The 18,160-nt window shown below is 39.8% G+C and overlaps 1 protein-coding gene across 7 annotated transcripts in view; it reads right to left on the reverse strand.

The window, feature by feature from the left end:
- Positions 1-200: 200 nt before the first annotated feature.
- KCNH7 (potassium voltage-gated channel subfamily H member 7) overlaps positions 201-18,160 on the reverse strand; it is a 363,576-nt gene continuing 345,616 nt past the window's right edge. For 3 of the 7 annotated variants that reach the window (XM_088146650.1, XM_088146651.1, XM_088146652.1), the window contains 2 exons: positions 4,889-5,078; positions 206-4,095 (listed from right to left, as the gene is read on the reverse strand). In XM_088146650.1, the coding sequence (XP_088002776.1) occupies positions 3,829-4,095; positions 4,889-5,078 (457 nt within the window). In that variant the 3' untranslated portion in view covers positions 206-3,828. Of the gene's footprint in view, positions 4,096-4,888; positions 5,079-18,160 lie in introns of all 7 variants that reach the window. The other 4 variants (XM_088146653.1, XM_088146654.1, XM_088146656.1 and 1 more) reach the window with 3 other exon arrangements.

Raw genomic sequence — 18,160 nt, forward strand, 5'->3', positions numbered from 1 at the left:
CATTAACTTGCCTCAGAATAATTGTTGGGGCTGTTTCTACAGGCTAGGCCAAAAAGTTATTAAAAAAGGGAGAGGGACAGGAGGATAGATTAGGGAGTGTAAGATTTTTTTTTCAGGTAGTAAGCTTCTATAATTTCTTTTTTCTAAATGGAAGCCATGGAAAATCACAGCAAAATGGGAAGGCCGTGGCTCAGTATAAACGGGAATTGCTGGGGGGTTGGGGGTGAAGCCTTGGAAAACCGGTCAATCATTTGATACTACCTGTGGCCTTTGAGGTGATGTGTCAGGAGATGGAACCATGTGCCTGGCTTTCACTTCAATTAAAAAATTACTTTAATTAACTAGTGATTACTTGTCATGTGTTTAAAAGATTTATGTTTTAGGTCACAGCAAGCCACAATTTGCTGGCAATCTTTTGCTGTGCTTTGGAGAGTTCACGTAAATCTTTAGGATCTTTCAGAGGCTTTCTATGTCCCCATTTGACCTACATAGGCCACCCCCTTGACCCAATATGAGATGGCTTTCTATGTTCCTCCCACCAAATAAGTAGAGGGCTAGAAGTGCCTTGATGACATCAGAAAGTCCTGGATCTGAACCTTCTCAGATACTCACCTGTGGCTTTGCATGGGACTGGCAACAAACCATTCATGAAGAGGAAAAAGCCTAGACAAAGTAAATGTGGTAGGAGTACGTATGAGACAGAGACCTGGGGCAGAACCACTCAGGAAAGCAACAGGGATCTGATACTGGTAAGGGGCATGGAAGAAGAATGCAGATGAAGCAGTGGGGAGGGTACCAGTTGCTCCCATGTTTCTACACAGTCACACCATTTGATAGTGCCTTGATCCTCTAGTGGGTCATGCAGATGATAGCCTTACCCCTTGCTGATGCTATTTGAAAGAGACAGCTGATTCTTGCGGTAATGCAGGTGAAGTGGTACATTTGTAGGTATTGATTTAAAAGTTCCAGAGCACAATTTTTATATCAATTTACTTTTGAACTGTGTAAATAAAAGGCCTACTTGTTAGGCTCCTTTGAAAATCTAAAATGATTTGTGGCTTTAGTCCTGGGGAACACGTACAATCAGCTTTGATGAGCAATTCTTTTGGGGCTACAAAAGCATAATCCTTCTGTGAAATTGAGAGCAACTGTGTGAAGTATGATGCTAGTCTTCCATTGTAGTCTTTCGTTCCCTGGGTTAATTCAGCAACCTAGGTCACCAGGTTGTGTGAACTCAACCAGTGTCCATTTCATTCAATGGATTTCATTTAAAATGCTCCAGCATTAGTCCATAGAAAAGTTGGAAAAAACTGTTCATATGTTTCAATATGATAAAGGATAATTGTTTGATGCTTACCTTGCCTTCGTTAATTGACCTAAGGAAATCAGCTGATTTGCTTCATTTCTAAACTGCCACCTCAGAGTTTTTAAGTTTAGAAAACCATGTGACAATTTTCTGTTAGATACTCAAGTCCCTTCTAAAAGAAACACAACTTTTCAGGCAGAATATTTTAATGAGGTTAAAATTAACTATCTTCAAAGCATTCTATGTATATAGTACACACTGTATTGAAATACTTATTCTTGTGGTGTCAGCTTTGGACACTGGGTAATGTTACTTGGTTTGTAATAAAATTTACAATGAGAAGCAAATAGATTTAGTATATTGCATGTGTGCACGTTTGGAGTATTTTTCAGTGTTACATTAACTGCTACATAGATGAGAACATTTTTTTTTATTGACATCAGAGCAGCTGAAGAAAATAGAAGTCAAATATTTCATTTTAAAACTTTTTATTTTTACTTCATTAGTCACTCTGCTATTCAGTTATTTCAAATCATTTCTCTTTTTCTCTCTCTCTCCTACAAACAGCCACAGCCACAAACACACTCACAATTAGGGGGGTTGTTTTGTATGTAGAGGTGGGAATCTATTACAAATAAAAAACTACCTCTGCATTTACGCATATCTGTTTATCATCTTTCTTGCTCGCTCTCTCATCTCTCTCATCATCCATCTATTTTTAAATTTTTTATTTATATTGTTTTTATCCCACCTTTATTATTTTTATAAAAAACTGAAGACAGTGAACATACCTAATACTCCTTCCTCCTCCAATTTTCCCCACAACAACCACCCTGTGAGATGAGTTGGGCTGAGAGAGAGGGACTGGCCCAAAGTCACCCAGCCTAAGGCGGGACTGGAACTCCCAGTCTCCTGCTTTCTAGCCTGCTGTTTTCATCATCAGACCAAACTGGCTAAACATATTCCACACGTGTATCTTTACAGGGTTTTTCCATGTTCCACTAGCTCCGTCTCTCCAGGAGAGGTTCTCAAGCAGGGCAGTTTGAGAGTCCCCCTCCCCTCAAGTACTGCAGGGTCTCTGTGCTAAGTCTAGGAAAGATCTGCTTAGGATATAAATGTTCTAATTACAAATTTAGATTCTGATACCAGACCTCTCTAGGAAGTCTGCTCCTCCTACCATCAGTGTCTACATACTCTACCCTTGCTGGATCCTTCGTAACACATTGTCCAGAGAGCTGGCTGGCTAGAGATGGATCCATTCATTCATTTACAATTACGCATATGCTGCCTCTTCTCAGAACTCTAGTGAAATACGGCAGATATATCTGGATTTTCTTGTTTCTGTAATGACCCAGATTGCTGTGCATGCATAATGTGCCCTCAGTGGGCACTGCACCCATGAGAAAATTGATCAAGCCCATCAAGTTGATGTTACTTATTGAAAGAATTACAGACATGCGAAAGGTTATATGAAAAGATTCTATGGTGTGCTTATATCGGAATGCCCTCAAGCTGGCAGCTCAGTGTGTTGAGGCATATTGGGGTTAGAGGGTAGAAAGAGATTTCAAAGGATTACAGTGAAAAGAAACTATTTTTAGTTCTCAGCTTTTTAACAATTGCTTCCATTCAACTGAAAAAAAGACAAAGCTTTCTAGTTTATGTAGAAATTATGTTTATTGCATTGTTTGTGTTTAAGGGTCTTAACAACTAGCTGCCTTTGAGTGTGGCAACTTATAGCAATGATGAAATTTTAGTAAAGAAAAAGAAATTAGAACATTAAATGATTTGACTATTGTAAACCGAAGTCACAAATGTTGCTTTCCATTATGCGGCCCAGTTACAGGTTTTTTTTCCTTTTTCCAAAATGTATTTGTGTTTTACTAATTGGGTTTTACATGAATGATGTCCAAACCACAAAGTGTCTGTAGAAAATCTATGTGTTTCTTATGTTCAAAGCCAAAGAAGGTTGCTTTGACTGTAAAATGCTTAATGCCAGAAGGGTAATTGTCTTGTTTTCCAAAGAGATAAACTAGATAAACTAGAAGAAAAAAATTGTTTGAAGGTAGAGTAGTTCAAGAAAAGCAAGGCGTTTTTGTTTTGGGCCATTATTACCTTTTTTTGAAGGCATGTCCGCAATAAAATAGGATTTCATTGAAAAGAGTAAATAGGAACCTCCATGCAACAGAACCATAATCATTTCCAAGCATGCAGGTGCTTTTTAAAAAATTAAAAAATAGAAGGTGCCTTTGAGAATGCTGGCAGTTTTATATTTGCAACATACTGTTTGTTTATATATGTATATATCTATATATTTATATATTTACATGGTTACTGATTAACTTTCCTTACAAGCTTCAAAGATAGGAAAATATACAGTACTTTTGCATATAATGGTATATCCTTGTAGCCCCTGAGTCAAGTATTGAGATTTTGATAGAAAAAGAAAAGAAAGAGAAAGAGAAAGAGAAAACCCCAGACGTTAAAAGCACTTACATTTTAGGTGATGTAAGAATGCAAAAGGGTCATTTCCCAGGAAGACCAGGATCGGAGACATGCCTATGAAGACCCAACATTCCTGTTGTGCTTAGGGGGGAACCAGGCAAGGATGGGTGCCTGTTTGGGTGGAGGTAAGTCTTACGGCGGGGTGGGGTGGGCTCTAAAGAGCGGGCGTGCTCCTGTTCCAAAAGGGAGGCCAGGTTATCTTCTGAGGCCATGGGAAGGCGCTCTCCGCTTGAGAGGGATTCTTTGGATTTCTGTTTCAATTTTTCAAGATCCAAGAATTTGGGACCCTGAGAAAACACAACAAAAAGATGCCCCTGCGGTATTTGCCAGGATTGCCATGAAAAGCAGTTCAGAACATTACAAAAAAGTTTACAGTATAACACTACTAGATAATGTGTTTAAAAAACAGCAGTGCTGAAATAAGATACAGTGTTATGTGTTTTATGTGTTTTATGGTTTTTATATTTTTAAAGCTGCACTGGGGTGGCATTAATTTCTTTGTACAAGTTGTACAATGACAATAAAGATTTCTATTCTATACAGATGTTAATATAGGTGCTTTACATATTAAGCAATCCACTGTATCTCTGAACAACTGAAATACATCAATGCAATCCAAATAATACCTATGACATTGAGGTTGACCTCTTCCCCAGGGCACCTTCGGCTGCCACCTTTGTAGCTGAATGAAGAGCTCCTTCTTCCAGATCACGTGGAGGCAAGCTAAGCAGAGGGGCAGGGATTAGGCCACACAGAGTTCAGCATTCGATGGCCCCAGGGCATGAATTCAAGCAACTGCATGGATGAAAAGGCCACTGATATCTGCTAATCAAAGAGGCCTTCACTTTGCAGGTACTATTTCTTTTACAACCAAGTGATGACTCTTGCCTTCAAACCCAGCTTGTGTACCTTCTGGAGGAATTTGCCAGTGTAGGCTCCTAGACTACAGAGGTCTCTGGTCTAATCCCATTGGACTCCTTTTCTCATACGGATGTTGTATGAAGAACTCCCTCTTTCCCGCAAAAAGATAAAGCTTTAAATTATGTAGAACCACTGACATGCCCCTTCAGAAATGCCTACCTGTGAAGGACTGAAGCTTCGATCTGTTTTAATGGATGCGATGGGATGAAGACGTCGCAGTATCCGGACGGCTGGCTTCTGATAATCTGCAGTTGCCATCACCATGCTATAAGCAGGTGGGATGAGAGTGGACTGTCTCTGCAACAGCTGTAAGATGGTTTGAATGTCAGTTGTCATTTGGGATTCAAGCCTGGAAAATAACAAGAAATAACCAGTCTATCAGAATGGTATATACAGTCCACCTTCCCACAAGCTCATATTAGAGAAATATAGATGGTATGCATTATGTCATGCCCCTGTGTACAGGGTTATACATGACTTCCCCCTTCCCAGGGACGGGGGAATTTCTCCAATTTTACACAGCATATGACCAGTTTTGTCCTATTCGGACTCATCAGTTGTAGGTAACCAGAATGGTTTGAACTTCATAGAATAACATCTGGGTATTTATGCCTGATGAGTCCTAAATAGGACAGAACTGGTCCCATAGTGCCTTCTAGTGATCAATATAAAAGATACAATTAAAGACATGTCATAATTTGAATAACATGACCTAATAGTGTTTAGAGGAACAAAAGAGAAAACTAATTTTTTAGAGGGACATAAAGATGATGTGGGGAAATGAAAGTTCATAGCAAAGCCAGCCCTGATATTAGCCACTGTAAGATTCTGAGATTTCATGTAACCTTTGAAAGGTTAGAACGGACCTCTGAAACAGCATTTTCAAACTACAGCCACACAAAGTTAACTTTTTAAAGTGATGTTGGCATTGCATGACTTAGCCTATTAAGCTCACTAAGAAGAATCAGAAAATGATATGGCTTGGTTTTCTAAAAATAAGCTGAAAAAAATAGGATCAGAACTGGTGCTTCAAGTACTTGCCAGGAGCTTTTTAGCAACAGAAAAACTAAATTGGCATAAGAAATAATAATAGTGGTTGGGAAGAAACTCTACCATACGTTTTTGGCAGAGTGAAGAAATGGAAGCTTTATGAATTTCTGAAAAAGAAATGTTCCTAAATATATTTCCCTGAAGGCTGGTTTTCAAGGAAACATGCTAAACTGTGCAGCTTTATTTTAACTTCCAGTGTTTGATTTGATCACAGTTGATATGTGAAAAATTGCTTCCTTTAAGTAACCATTGGGATCTAGCAGTGAGAAAATGAGCAGAGATGAGCTATTTATTTGGGCTTATCGTGCTTACTTTTCTCATATCCCACTAGCATCACCATTACAGGAGCTGTGGGACAAGGCAAAAACATGCTAGAGAATTCCCCAACATTATGTGAACAGCATTGTCTGAATTTTCATGTGAGTTTAGGAAGTTGCCTCTATAACTGAGCCTTGCAATTTATCACACAAGCCATCAACTTGAATTGCAGCTGCTCTCTGGCAGAGATCCCTCTGAGACGTCTCCTGCTTGAGAGAGTTTCACTGGAAAAATCAGAAATCTTCTGCAAAGTGTATCTTGTGCTCCTGAGCTCTGGTTTCCTCTCCCATAAACGTGTTTCTAACTGGTGAGTGGGACTCAAAATGCAGATGGTTAAGGCTACCAAATATTTACTCTGATCCATATCAAGAGCCCAAACTCTTTCATCTATACAGGTAGCCCTCACTTAACAACCACAATTGGGACCAGCAACTCCGTTGCTAAGTGAAGTGGTTGTTAGGTGAAACATTATGTGACTGTATCTGACTTACATCAGTTTGTAAGCAAATCTTCTGCGGTCATTAAATGCAATGTCATGTGACTGCAACTTGTGACTTCCTGCCGGCTTCCCCTTTGACTTTGCTTGTTGGAAGCCAGCTGTGAAAGTTGCAAATGGCGATTGCATGACCGTGGGAGGCTGCAACTGTCATAAATGCATGCTGGTTGCCAAGTGCCTGAATCACGATCATGTGACTGCGGGGACGTTGCAACTGTCGTAAGTACAAGGACTGGTCATAAACCTACTTTTTCAGCACAGTCCTAAGTTGGAATGGTCGCTAAACAGGGCAGTTGTTAACTGACTACTTGTAAATTACACTCTATCATAGTCTTTACCTAAGTCAGCATCATCATCTGCAATTTGTTGATGGAGGGCTGAGTCTGACAAAAGAGTGTTTGGATGAAAGCAATTTTCCCCAGGCTGATACCTTCTTAAAGTGTTAGGATTGTTAACTCCTGGGATTTCTAGATAGACCCCAGGCCATCTAAAGTTTGATGCAAAGATAATCTATAGCAAACTGCAAGAAGCTTGTTAATTTGTAAAGGAATTGGAAAAATTGGACACCCAGCGATGGGGCAAACTAAACAGATAGATTCCTTACTATAATTAGAGAGGCAGCAGGTAGATTAAAGACATCAAACAAGGGTGTTTGTGGGAGGGGGGAGCAAGGGCCAGAGTTTTGATTGCATAGTTTTGGCCACTATTTTTACTTTTTTGACCCCTTGAGGACATCCTTGACCCAAAGCTAGCTGGGGGGGGGGGAGGGTGGTTGAAACTTTAGGGAAATGAGAGCTAAAGCAGAAAAGGAAAGAGGGAAGAGTGAGTTAAATAGTAGAAAAGCAGTAGAGCTGAGCTGTGTAAAATCTACAGCAGATACAGGGCGCAGAGCAGAGATTTAGCCAGAAAGAGAAGAGGTGCCTTAGTGAAGAAGCAGAAAAAAAGGAAGCTTAGAGAAAGCAGTTTAAAGAAGCCCGAGAGCTCAAGAAAAAGACTAAAGAGAGGAAAAGAATTTGCAAGAATTTGGAGATCAGAAGGAGTCTGATAGCACTTTTCCCAGCTAATAAATTTATTCATTAAGCAAGAATGGTTTGCATATATACAATATATTACACAGCAGGACAAATGTAAGGACTTACCCTATGGTTTCTAGGGGGTCTAAATGCTTATAAACACCGCAGATTGGTAGAGGCACAGGAAGGGGGAAGTTAGAAGTCAAACAGCTTTTTTAACTTTCCTTTTTGTTGTTGCTTATTTGTTGTTTCTTTTTTAAAAATATTCTTAACAATAACAAGTAACAATACAGTGGAGACCTCAGTATTAAGCATTGAGCATAAAGATAGAAACCTTTATTATATAACAAATAATTTAATGTATTTTGCAGCTGTTTATCACTGCTGCATTCAGCTTTGGAATGAAAATGTAAACAACCTTATGCTTATTAACATTAATATTTTATAAATCATAGTTAAGATTGACATAAATATTGACATAAACTTCTTTTTTTCTTTATCTTTAAAGGTTTAAGTTATCTAAACATTATCTAAACAGTATTAAGAATCTCCAGTCAACATTGTATAAATACCACTGAACCCAAATATTTTATTACTTGTGTTTTATAATAATACGATAAAACAATATAAAGAGGAACCCCCCCCCAAATTTTATTAAAAGGCATTAACTTTTGGGAGCCACAGCTCACTCCAACAGACTGCATTAAAAGGCATAAGCTTCATCAGATGCACTTGATGACATGAGTTGCTCCTCCCTAAAGCTTTAATAAAACATGTTAGTCAGAAAAGGTGCTACTAGACCCCTTTTGAGTTTTGGCTATTGTAGACTAACACAACTCTCCTCCTGCAATCTGGAGAAAAGTGAGGAGGTCTCTTCCCTCCCTACAGTAGGAGAAAAGGAGAAATAACCGAGGAGAAAACAAAGAGGCACAGGGGGAAAAGCAAAGGAGTTTTCTTCTTCAGGATCTGCCCAACCAGGACTTCTTTCTCTGAAGAAATGAGGGTCAGAAGCAGGAGAAGTTTCCATTGGCCACAAATGGGCCAATGGAGACAGAAGCTGGCAGAACCCGTGGAGATCATGGCCAGAGGAGCCCTGAAGCAGACCTGGTGATGCAGATAGTGGAAAGCAGCAGAGGCAGGAAGTACAGATCAAGACCGGGTGGAACCCAGCAAGGGAGGAGCAGTCCCAGGGCTCAGCCGGTTTAATCAGCTTAAAGCTGTCCTTGGATACTGCCAAAGGCCCTTCTGAGAAAGGCTGGTAGCTCAGCCATCAGAAGGGAAGGAGGCTCCACAGCTGGAGCCCCAGCTTGAGTGATAAGACATTGATCGCTATTGATTTGTGATTTGTGGTCTGATTTAAGCCATTTACTCTACGGCACTGTTCAAGGGGGTTTCTATGAAGCTGCTTATTAGTATTATTAGTAGTAAAAGTGTTCACTATTGACAACCAAGAGGTGGCTTTTCTTGTGTTTGAATTTTGGGGAATGGGGAGGAGATTGAGCCTGCAGAAGCCCCAAGCTGGGTAGAGGCACGCCCATGATGCCAGTTGACTTAAAGAAAGGTGCACAAATCTGGGAAGAAGCCACTTAAGGTTTTGGGGAAAGCCTGCTCTCAGATTGAGGGCAGTCTTTAGTTTAAGAGTAGGGCAGTCTTTGTGTTCACCGAGGGTTACCAGAGCTCTGGCAAAAGGGTACCAGCAGGCGTAGCCTTAAAATCAAATATTGTCAGGCTTTCTGAGTATCTCTTGCTGAGCAGCCTCTCTCTGTGACGCTGCGCTTCCCTCATGAGCGCTACCTGCAAGTTAGCAAGCTCTACTCTGTGACCTTAATCAATTGACTAGTACCCTCCAGCCTGCTAGCTTGAAATTGCCAAGATTAAGGTTTTTGTCTTCTAACCAGTTCTAGTCCTGCCATTGAAACACCAATCTTTCTGATGCTGGAAAAAGTAATTTCATATACATGGAGGCCTAAGTACATTTTTGCTTTTTGGCAAATTTTCACTGTAATTTTTGTTGTGGATGCCAGGAAAGTTAAACAGTGTGTCCTCCTCCCCCCCCCCACCCCAATTTGTCCTCCTTTCCAATCTGGTCTTCATGTAGCTGTGGGCTACATGAAGACCAGATAATAATCAATGACACATTAACACCTCCAAGTGGATATACTGGAGATGAGAACAAATGAAATCTGGGGATGGTTTTAAAGAAATCATCTGCAGTATACCAACAGCTTCAAAGGTCAGTAAGTAGATTCTACATTGATAAGTTTCTCTCACAGGCTAAAACTTGGAGATGCCACAGGTCATCATGGTAGGATGTTAACAACAGGTAGCTTCTTCCTTTGGGAAGTGTTGTGGCTGGCTCTCTCTTTTTTACTTTTCCAGGGAGTCCTACAATATTTCTGTCTTCCATTTGCCTTCGTTCTTAGTCTTCTTCCTGCTGCTGTGTTTAATGCAATCACCAATCTGGTTTTTAACAAACTCTTAATAGTTATATTGGATTGACTGTCTCGTATATGTCTGTTAAATTGTTGGAATCTGTCTTAGAAGGTTTGTTGTTTGTTGAAGGGACATTTTAACAAGCTTAGTAGATATGTAAAAAAGCTACACAATTTTGGATTCAAATATGTACTTTGATATAGAGGATTTTAAAAATCAATATTCAACTGAAGCCAGAACTTCTCCTTTTAGGATTAATGGAGAAGTTTTAAAAAGTCATGGAAGATCATTTCAGTCATATATGATTACTGTGGTGAGATTACTATATGCACAGAGATGGAAAGATTTGACACTATCCACTATGGAGGAATGGTTGGTGAAGTTGACAGATTTTGCTGAAATGAATAAATTGACCTCTTTGATTAGAGAAAAGACACTATCTGCATTTACTGGTGACTGGAAGCCTCTTATGGACTTTTTGCATAAAAATGAAAAAAATGAACTTGAGATTTATGGTTTTTATGATTAGACAGGATAGATTATAGGAAGAACAGTAATATGATGTAATATTACAGAGAAAGGTTAAAATATATTTGTACTGTGAAGAACATCGGAAGCTACTTCTTTATATCTTTTTTCTTTCTTTTCTATTTTTCCTCACCTTTTTTCCCTTTCTTTTCTTGCACTTTTTGCTTTTTCTCTGATTTCTTTTTCCTTTTTTTCCCTTACTTTATATTACTTTGTGTTAGTTTTATCTTCTTATTTAAAAGCTTTAATAATACACACACACACACACACACACACATACTGTGTGTGTGTGTATAGGTTTGTTGTCAACGGATTGGATTTCAATAAAATACAGTGTCTTTGTTTAGAAATCTAGGCAGTGTGTGTCAGTCTGTGTTGATTTATCAACCAGCTTGGAGGCACAAGTCTAAATCTTAAGACGAGCCCCTCACTGCTAATGATTATTGGAAGCCAGTGTAAAAATTGTTAATCAGTGGGCAGCTGGGATCTCTGCATGCTTTGCATTACCTGGTGCTTGCTGTAACATATGTTATAATGTGGTATTTTATTTTCTCTGGAAATTAGGCCATTGCTATTCAGGCTTTATTGGCTCATAGACTGCAAGGCAAGTGGTTTGCCCTTATATTGGCTTTAAATTGCTTGTTAAAAATGTAGAGCGAACATGCCCAGGAGCACTTAGTGACTAATATGGACTGAATTTGTCAATTCAGGATTAAATTGCCCATTTGTCAGGACAAAAGTAATGACAGTAATGGAATACTGGGGAAATTATTATTATTATTATTATTATTATTATTATTTTAACAGGTTACAGGTCTGAATAAATGCCAACTTCTAATTAGATGCAGCTTTGCCTGCTGCCAAGTCCCTTTTGTGCCTTTGTGCAAAATTTATTTGGTTGTTTATAGGGTGTGGGCTAGGAAGCAAGTATGGAGCAGATTTTGCCTCCTGTTTGATACTCCTTTGGGACTCTTTTTGAATTTGGGAGGCAAGTATGATTTTTTTTCTGTTGAGAGGTCTGTTTTTGGTAACTGAACTGCTTAGTTCATGTTTGAAATCTATAGGAATCTGTGCTATTCATCAGTTGATACCAAACCAGTCATTTTAGTTATAAAAAATCTGGGCTATGTCTGCAGGTACAATAGGATTTCCTTACCTCCTCCTCCCATCTGCACCCTACTCTCTAGGCTCTCCCAATCTTAGGGCTAGTAGATTTGGGCAGCAAAAATCTGGATGACCATGAGATGGCAGCTAAGCAAATTGTATTTCATTATTGCTTTCTGGAGTTTTGCAGCCCTTTGCTGGTAGCCTCACTCAAACCCCAGAGCAGATTGGGAGGGTGTACACAATAAAGAAATATATAGATATATTTTTAAATTTAGATTTTGATCTTGTATGGATGTGCAAAATGTTCCATGCACAAACAAATCTGTGCCCAGGCCAGCTAGTGTTGGATGGTCCATGCCCAAATTAAATCATGTGCATTCCAGATGTTTTGTACTGGACACAGCATAGAGTTATTGATCAAGGGAGTGGGAGGGCAATTTCTATAATAAGCTTTGCTTTTAGTATTACATCTGAGTCTCCAGCCAAAGGAATGTGAAGAGGAAGACCAGCCCAATTTTGGGCCGTTAGTGCCAAGGTCTGACCAAACTTGACAACCAACACCTAGTGGCATGTCTCTTGCCCATCAATTAGCATTCCAAGTGAGAAGGAGTTCTCCAGGCAGGTGATGTGGTGACACTCCATCACTCACACCTGGATGCTGACTCATCTTCCTTGAGATTAATCTCTCCAGAATCCCTTAGTTTATTCTCCAGACCACTGACAGTAGCCTGCCCACCCATGGCCAGTGGGTGAGGATTGAGTGCTGTCCCTAAGACACCAACTCAACTGATCACATGCCGAACTAGTTACTCACTCACTGGAGCAAATGATACTCAAATGCATCCCTGGTTCACATCACTTGAGAGATGCACATTGAAGATGACTCCAGCTGGCTCACCGCTTGGCTGTCTCTTTCAGTCCCTCAGCTCCAAGTGGCTCATCTGCTGATTGTATCTTACAATCTATGAGCGACACCACAGAGGTGGTCTTCCACTGGAAGAGACTCCAGATAATTTTATTGAATCCCTGCACCATCTGAGTTGCAGGGGGATTCATCCACCATCCTTCCCATGACTTTCCAATCTCTCAACTTCAGTACCACGGTCCATCTATCCTCATGTATGGCCAGTGATAATATTGCTGGGGCCCAGTTCCTGATCAATCTTGGTGAAACAGAGTTTGGTGGCTTTGAGACCTCATGGATACATAGCACATATATACAGCATGAAGGTGAAGCTTTTAGCAGCATCAGACCACACAGACCAGAATGAAGAAGAAAGAATTCTTTCTTTCCCATTCATTGTTCCATTACCTTACTGCCTGGGGTATGGTACTGCTGTTTTTTCTAAAAAAAAATCCCTTGAGGAAGCCGGACTTCATGTGGTGCTTACTAACAAAAGGTAGTAGAAAGTGGATGAAACATCAAAGGTGTGTCTTTGTGCATGCACTACTGTGCATTAGTTCACACTCAGGTGTGCAACTATGCAAAAAGTACTCATACATGTTAGTTTGGCTGATCTGCTGCTTAGAGCACATTTAGAAATTGGAGCCACTTCCTGCTTCAGTCTCCATGCCCCTTTGCATGCAGCCACTCAGCTGACCACAGCCCACTTGCTGCCTCAGTTCCCCCTTCTCCATGTGCTCTATCTGTCAGCTGGTTCACAAGCCTGGATCAGTGTCTGAAAACTGTACCACCAAGGTGTAAAAGTGACAATACAATTAGCAACCGCCTCTCCCCTATGTCTTCAACCCGTCCCACCCGATCGCACAGAGAGGGCATGCTTCGGACCCCCTCAGTAAAAGAATTCCATCTAGCAGGGTCCAGAAGGCGGGCCTTCTCTGTGGTAGCCCCTGCTTTTTGGAACATTCTGCCCCTGGAGGTGCGATTGGCCCCCTCACTCCTGGCCTTCTGAAGGGCCTTGAAGACCTGGCTCTGCCACCTGGCCTGGGGTGGGGAGGGAATACTTCAAGCAGGGGGATGGCTAGCCCCGTAGTGGCCAGCTCTCCGCAGCCTGATTTGCCATCTGCTTGGATCTTCCTTTCTTTAGTATTGTTTTAAATTTTGGATGTTTTATGTGTTTTAGATGTATTTATAGTTTTAATGTTTTTTGTAAGTTGCCCAGAGTCCCCTATTGTGGGGGAGATGGGCGGCGGAGAAATCCAATAAAATAAATAAATAAACAAACAAACATGAATGCTGAGATTCAGAAAACTGACCATAGTGGACAGATCTTGAGTGCAGTTACTGTCTTAGTCCACATGTGCTTTGTTAAATGGAATTGATCTTACACAAACACCCAAAAGAAGCACAAAGAGGAAATATGATATGATCATCTAAAAATGATGATCATTTGATGGATATCCACTCATCCTGAGTTTCTTAGTATGTATAGATTTTTACTGAAAACGTTCAGTAAAAATCAGAACATTCTTGGACAGCAAGTTGGCACATTGGTATTATGGCATGGGGTACATAAAATACAGACTTTAACAGATCAGATAGTCGGTATAGAACAGAAATATCCAGACTCTTTACTTATTGTTTTAGGAGACTTTAATGGCGCTGATCTTACTACCGAGTTGCCTAGATACATACAGCATGTTAATTGTCCTACTAGGGGCAAGAATATATTGGATTATTGCTACACCACACTAAAAGGAGCCTACCGTTCTATATCACGAGCAGCAATTGGCTCATCTGATCATTGTATGATTCATCTTATTCCCACCTATAGACAGAGACTTAAAACTGCAAAGCCTGTGATCAGAGCAGTGAAGTTATGGTCTGATGATGCTAAGCTAAACCTACAGGCCTGCTTGGAGTGTACAGATTGGAATGTTTTTGAAGCTGCCTCTGCAGATCTGGATGAGTATACTGATGCTGTGACTTCATACATTAGCTTTTGTGAGGGCATGTGTGTGCCCACTAAAAACATACTTATTTATAACAACAACAAGCCGTGGTTCACAGCAAAGCTCAAACAGCTGCGTCGGGACAAAGAGGAGGCCCATAGGAGTGGGGACAGGATTATGTATAATCGGACTAGAAATGTACTCATGAGGGAGATTAAGGCGGCAAAGAGGAACTATTCAGCAAAGCTGAAAAGTCAGTTCTCAGCAAATGATCCTGCGACTGTGTGGAAAAGCCTGAAGAACATCATCGGCTATAACCATCCACCTCTCCTGATTGAGGAGAGTCATCAACTGGCAGACGATCTCAACAGGTTTTATTGCAGGTTTGAGAATGATCAGTTGATATCTGCGGCTGCCAATTGTATCTCGGATACATCATCAGTACTCGATTTTTCTTTACCTGTCCCCAATCCCCCGGGTCCCTTACCTCTGGTGATCCTGGAAAAAGAAGTGCGAGGTTTGCTTCAAAGGCAAAAGATTGGAAAAGCTCCAGGTCCAGATGGTGTGACTACCTCGTGTCTGAAAGTTTGTGCAGAACAACTGGCCCCCGTTTTCATGCATATTTTTAACAAATCACTGAAGACGGGCTATGTTCCTTCTTGTTTTAAGAGTTCTACAATCATCCCAGTTCCTAAGAAATCCCCCATTAGTGAGCTGAATGACTACAGACCGGTTGCATTGACATCTGTGGTCATGAAGACCTTTGAGAGGCTCGTGTTGGCTCACTTGAAAGCCATCACGGATCCCCTGTTAGATCCACTGCAGTTTGCCTATCGGGGGAACAGGTCAGTGGATGATGCTGTTAATATGGCCCTTCACTATATTCTGCAACATCTTGAACTTTCGGGGTCTTATGCACGAGTTCTTTTTGTGGACTTCAGTTCAGCATTTAACACTATTGTACCAGAAATTCTGTGCAACAAACTGATCCAGCTTACTGTGCCTGAGCATACTTGTAGGTGGATTATTAGTTTTCTAACAGGCAGAAAACAACATGTGAGGTTAGGCAAAATTATTTCCAGTACCCGGTTAATCAGTACTGGTGCCCCTCAGGGATGTGTGCTTTCTCCACTGCTTTTTTCCCTTTATACCAATGACTGCATTTCAAAGGACTCTTCTGTTAAAATTTTGAAATATGAAGATGATACAACTGTCATTGGTTTAATTCAAAATGGAAATGAGTCAGCATATAGACGGGAGGTTCAATAGCTGGTTTTGTGGTGTGGTAGTAATAACCTGAAACTGAATACACTTAAGACCGTGGAGATGATTGTGGATTTTAGGAAGAATCCTTTTCCTATTCCTCCCCTTACTATGCTTAACAGTCTAGTATCAGTGGTAGAGTCCTTCAGGTTCCTGGGTTCTATACTTTCCCAGGACCTGAAATGGACGTATAACATTACAGCCATTATTAAAAAGGCACAGCAAAGGATGTTTTTCCTGCGGCAACTTAGGAAGTTTAAATTATCCCAGGAGCTCTTGGTGCAGTTTTACAGGGGAATCATTGAGTCTGTTATCTGCTCCTCTATAACTGTCTGGTTTGGTTCTGCAACCAAACAGGACAGACTCAGACTCCAACGAATAGTTAAGTCTGCAGAAAGGATTATTGCAATTCATCTGCCTTCTGTAGAAGAACTATATACTGTGAGGGTCAAAAGGAGGGCAGAGAGGATATCTGCAGACTCTTCTCATCCTGGGTACAATCTGTTCCAACTTCTTCCTTCAGGACGGCGCTATAGAGCTCCTTATGTTAAAACATCCAGACAACAGAATAGTTTTTTCCCTCGTGCCATTGCTTTGCTGAATACCATGTGATTTTTTTTTTTTTTTGTTCTTATCCAAACGCACCGTTGATTTTGCTGTTATCACCGAAGATAAATTCCTTGTGTATGTTTTATACTTGGCCATTAAAGTATTGGTATGGTATGGTAGATTTTTACTGAAAACGTTCAGTAAAAATCAGAACATTCTTGGACAGCAAGTTGGCACATTGGTATTATGGCATGGGGTACATAAAATAATTCAAGTGGTACTTAAGAAATACTTAATTTTTGGATTAAATACATTGGTACTAAATTGAGCTTAAAATGGCTTTAAAAATAAAGGGGACTGGAAGGCATAAACAAATGTAGCTATGAATATTTTATTTACTGAAAAATATGAACTCATAGCTTTAAAAGATTAAAATGTGAGGGTTTGGGTTTGTTTTTTTAGATTGGGGGGGGTCCCCACATTTTTAAAGTATTTATTTAGTGGTCTACAACAGCAGAAACATTGGCCTATACATATGCAAATGTGAGCTTAAGAGCATATTTTGGGTAAGGTCCTTCCATTCCATTGATTTTCATCACATTTTTGTTTACAAGTAAAAATGTGTTAAGATAAATTATTATTCTTTCCCAAAGAGAGACTCGGGTTTTTTTTCTACTTAAAACAGAACTATTTTTGCTAGTGACTTTTCAAGCAAATGTAGTTACATTGTTTTTTCTTGTTAGAATTTGTTGTAGCAAATAAACTTGTACAAATAGTTTTAAATAAACCTTTCCCTTGTCATGTAATTTATGCAATGAATAGGAGTTTTTATAATTATTATTTTATAGTTATTGGAATGTTATTTCAACAACTTGCTCTACTGAACCATTTCAGATTTGTTTTGACAGTATGAATGACATTTAGAATAGCTTTTTTCCTCACAGACCAGTGATGGGTTTTAAAACTGAGGTTTTTAGAGCAAATAATTCATTAATTTCTTTCAGCTGACAACACTGACATGGTTGCCTATTAACTTAAATATTCCAAATGTCCCAGCAATTCAATCCTTTTGAATCAACACTCAGATTCAAACAATATTTCATGAAATTAAGCAAATAAAGTTTCATTTTGATTTGCAATCTAACATTGCAGTGGAATTAGCCATCTTATTTGTCCTGAAGAATTATGCAATCATTTCAGCTTCCAGATTTTTCCTATCAAAGACTCTAAAAGTAATCTCACCTGCAGACCATCTAAATGAAGAAAGAATTCCTCCCCACCAAACTCATTAAATGCTTTTTGTATATTAATATAAAATGGCAACTGCTCCAAGAATTCTGGATGTGAAACAGAGGTCTCAGACAGTGGCTCAAATTATGCAGGGAAAGTAGTCTCAAACTCTATTTCTGACTCCTAAAAATTTAGCTAGATGATACCCATTCTTCAGAATTTTACGAATAGTAGCTAAAGGAGGTTATTACAACGATAAAGGAGTCAATCCATTCAAGCAGGGGTGGGTGGGTAAAAAAAAAAAAAGAAAGAAAGAAAAAGAAAAACGAGACAGAGGTCACAACCCCATGACTGAAGGCTGAAGGTTCAACTGTGTGGTTGCAACCACCATCCTGACTTTTTGACTCTGTTGCTGGTACAAATGCAAAAGCTTGCGAACAATCTTTGGATATTATCTTATACAATCACAGGAGAGTCTTTCATTGAAATCTGGGGTGTGTGCATCTAAACAGGCTCATAAAATGCAAGCAAATGAAGAATCTCATACAGTTTGAAAGCAGAATAGATATTTAGAAACATTAATGTTATACT

This window comes from Python bivittatus, unplaced genomic scaffold, assembly GCF_059951505.1.
Source record: "Python bivittatus isolate LINGU-HERP-01145 unplaced genomic scaffold, Pbiv_v1 ctg000480_np1212, whole genome shotgun sequence".
NCBI classification, from domain to species: Eukaryota; Metazoa; Chordata; class Lepidosauria; order Squamata; family Pythonidae; genus Python; species Python bivittatus.